The sequence below is a fragment of the Buceros rhinoceros genome, unplaced genomic scaffold, assembly GCF_000710305.1.
Source record: "Buceros rhinoceros silvestris isolate BGI_N320 unplaced genomic scaffold, ASM71030v1 scaffold7387, whole genome shotgun sequence".
Classification (NCBI taxonomy): Eukaryota; Metazoa; Chordata; class Aves; order Bucerotiformes; family Bucerotidae; genus Buceros; species Buceros rhinoceros.
Window position 1 is genome coordinate 19,886 of NW_010421540.1, and position 2,728 is coordinate 22,613.

Genomic DNA, 2,728 nt, shown 5'->3' on the forward strand with positions numbered 1-2,728 from the left:
CCTGCAGCAGCCTTCCCTCCACCCCAGCTAAAGCTACCTGAGCTATACTACAGCTGAAGGGCTCAGGTTCTGTGGAGGTTCACAGGGCTGGCAAGACCCAGAGCAAACCCATGGGGTGGCTTCAGCAGCAGAGCAAGAGCCTTGGACAGCAAAGGGGGGATGCTTCAGGCTGCCCTAAAGCCACCGGCTCTCTGATCTCTGATAATAACAGCAGCAGCAAAGATAAGGGACCACAAATTATCATTCTGCTTTGCAGCCCCTTTGCTATTACCCAAATTATGCAAACCAAGACTGGATGGAGGACAAGGCAGGCTTACCCCATAACAGCTGCAAGAGAGGGTTGCCTCTGTGTTTTGTGTTAGCTGGTGGTGAGTGACCATGTTTCTTCAATGGCTGAGGGGTATACGTTGCTGATGAGCTCCCGAGCCCTTCCAGGGGCTGCCTGCATATTCAGGGCAGGGAAACGAGATGCCGCAGAGCCATGAGAGCAGGGACACTGCAGCAGGACTGAGCCCAGAGGACCCGTCTGCAAGCTTGGTCTCATGCCTGCACCCTTTTCTCGCAGAGTCGGCACGATATGCAGAACTGCACTGACAACAACATGCTGCAGAACAGCACGGTGCTGTTCCAACTGATCGTCTACATCCCGGTGCTCTCTTTGGGGATCCCGCTGAACACGGTTGCCTTCTGGGTCTTCTGCTGCAAGCTCAAGAGGTGGACCGAGACCAGGGTGTACATGATCAACCTCATGATCGCAGACAGTTTCCTGCTCTTTGCCCTGCCTTTCATGTTGTATTTTAACATGTACAACTATCCCACAGACAAGCTGTGTTTCACCATCCGGAGCATCTATTTTATAAACATGCCAATGAGCATCTTTATCATCACCCTGATTGCAATTGATCGATATGTTGCAATCAAGTTCCCTCTAAAAGCAAAGGTTCTTCGGTCCCCACTGAAATCAGCTTCTACCTGTGCATTTCTTTGGATAATACTGATCATTTATTTCTGCTTGCGTCAAGAATTTCATTCAAGCAAGGAACGAATCTGCCTTTGGAAACAATCTATTGAACCTAGTTATTCACTTTTATTCTCCATTATCTTCGAGTTTTTTATTCCCTTAGGGATTGTGATTTTTTGCTCACTACAGGTCATCCACTGTCTCAGAAAGAAGATGGCCACAAGTCCTCATGAGACAAAGTTATTTCAGAAAGCAATCCACATTGTTTCTGTGAACTTGTGCGTGTTCATTGTATGTTTTTCACCTTTCTACACCACACTGCTCTTCCGGTTTGCAGTGGATGTTGCCAGAGCTTGTTCTCTGCTCTCACAAGTTAGAACCGCTACTAATATCTGTGTCTGCTTAGCAAATTCTAACTGCTGTTTGGATGTGTTTTGCTATTACTTTGCAGCCAAGGAATTTCAGGAATTCCCTTCTCTGTTCCCCACTTGTATATCAATGAGGTCTAAGATGAGCCAAAGCACAGAATCCCAGCCACCCAGAAACATGACACATACAGAGTGTCATCAACTATAGGTGTTAGGAGCCGCAGTGCTGCTGAAGTTTCAAGGCAGAGGGAATGACACCACTTGCAGTAACTGCAATCACCGTAGGTACAGGCATACCTGCAAAAAGGGACAACCCCCTCCGAGGGGGCTGATGTTAACTTGAATTTTGTCCTCCTGTCCTCAGTGACCTGACTCCAGCTCTGACTACTGCATCACAGCTTCAGGTGTCTCCTGGTCAAGAGGGAGAGCCACATATGATGGAGGCTGGATGATAAGGCCACCGTTTCTGCCATGCACTTATTTGTATGTATCATGCAGCTGAACCCAGGAAGCTGGGCACCCTTACAGCAATACGCAAATTCCAGTACTGCAATACACGCGGTCACCTAAAACCAAGACAAAGCTGCTGTACTAGAACACCAAACCCATAAATCAGCAAACCAATACATCTGTGCTGCTCACATCAAAGGATTTGCCTGCACAGCAGCCAGTTCCTGCCAACCTGTGTAATTTCAAAGCTTGCAGCTCTCACCAGGATGCAGCTATTGCTGTGTGTGGAGTAAACTGCAGGAGTCACAGTGACCTGAGACTATGGCCCTGCTCCTGACACGTAACACTTGTATTAGCTTGTGAAGATCCCTTGGCATTTGTGAGAGTAAAATCACTGTGGGAACCAATAAAGCCATTGCTGTAGGAGCTACGCAAAGCGCCGTGGGCCATGGAAGAGACCCTTAGCATCGTGTGTATCAAGTATAAAGCAGGGAAGGTCTCATCTCACCGTAAGCCCTGGTGACAGGTTCGTTGTTGTACTTTTGTGGGATCAAATCTTCAATGGGTGTCCTGTCTGGTGAGAGATGGTTGTATCAGCTTGAGGTGTCGCAGCCTCATGCTGCAGGAGTGTTGATGTCCAGAAAACAGCAGTGAGCAACACGGAGCAGATGCAGTCCTGGTCCCTCCCTCACCATCCACGAACAGCTTTCACGGTGAGAGAAGGGGGTGTAAGGCCCTTCTGCAGAGACAGGGCAGAACCGTGGCTGAGGGCTTCTCGGCATTGCCCTCGGTGATGACACATTGCTTTGGATTTTGGATTTTTTTCCTCTTTCGCTGCTTGGACAGTGCACAGAGGAGAGTCGACAGATCTCCTGCACCTCATTTTGAGACATTTAACTCTTCCCATGCATTATATAGAGCATCTTGAGCTACCCTAGCTGGATCCCAG

At 48.5% G+C, this 2,728-nt stretch overlaps 1 protein-coding gene across 1 annotated transcript; it reads left to right on the forward strand.

Moving 5' to 3' along the window:
* The first annotated feature begins 577 nt into the window (after positions 1-577).
* Positions 578-1,537, forward strand: LOC104496562 (G-protein coupled receptor 35-like). Its single transcript, XM_010139695.1, has one exon. It carries the CDS (start codon positions 578-580, stop codon positions 1,535-1,537), a length of 960 nt encoding a protein of 319 aa, XP_010137997.1.
* The last annotated feature ends 1,191 nt before the right edge of the window (positions 1,538-2,728 follow it).

What these genes read in the sequence shown, in the direction of transcription:
- LOC104496562 (XM_010139695.1), top strand. Translation starts at nt 578, where the DNA reads ATGCAGAACTGCACTGACAACAACATGCTGCAGAACAGCACGGTGCTG.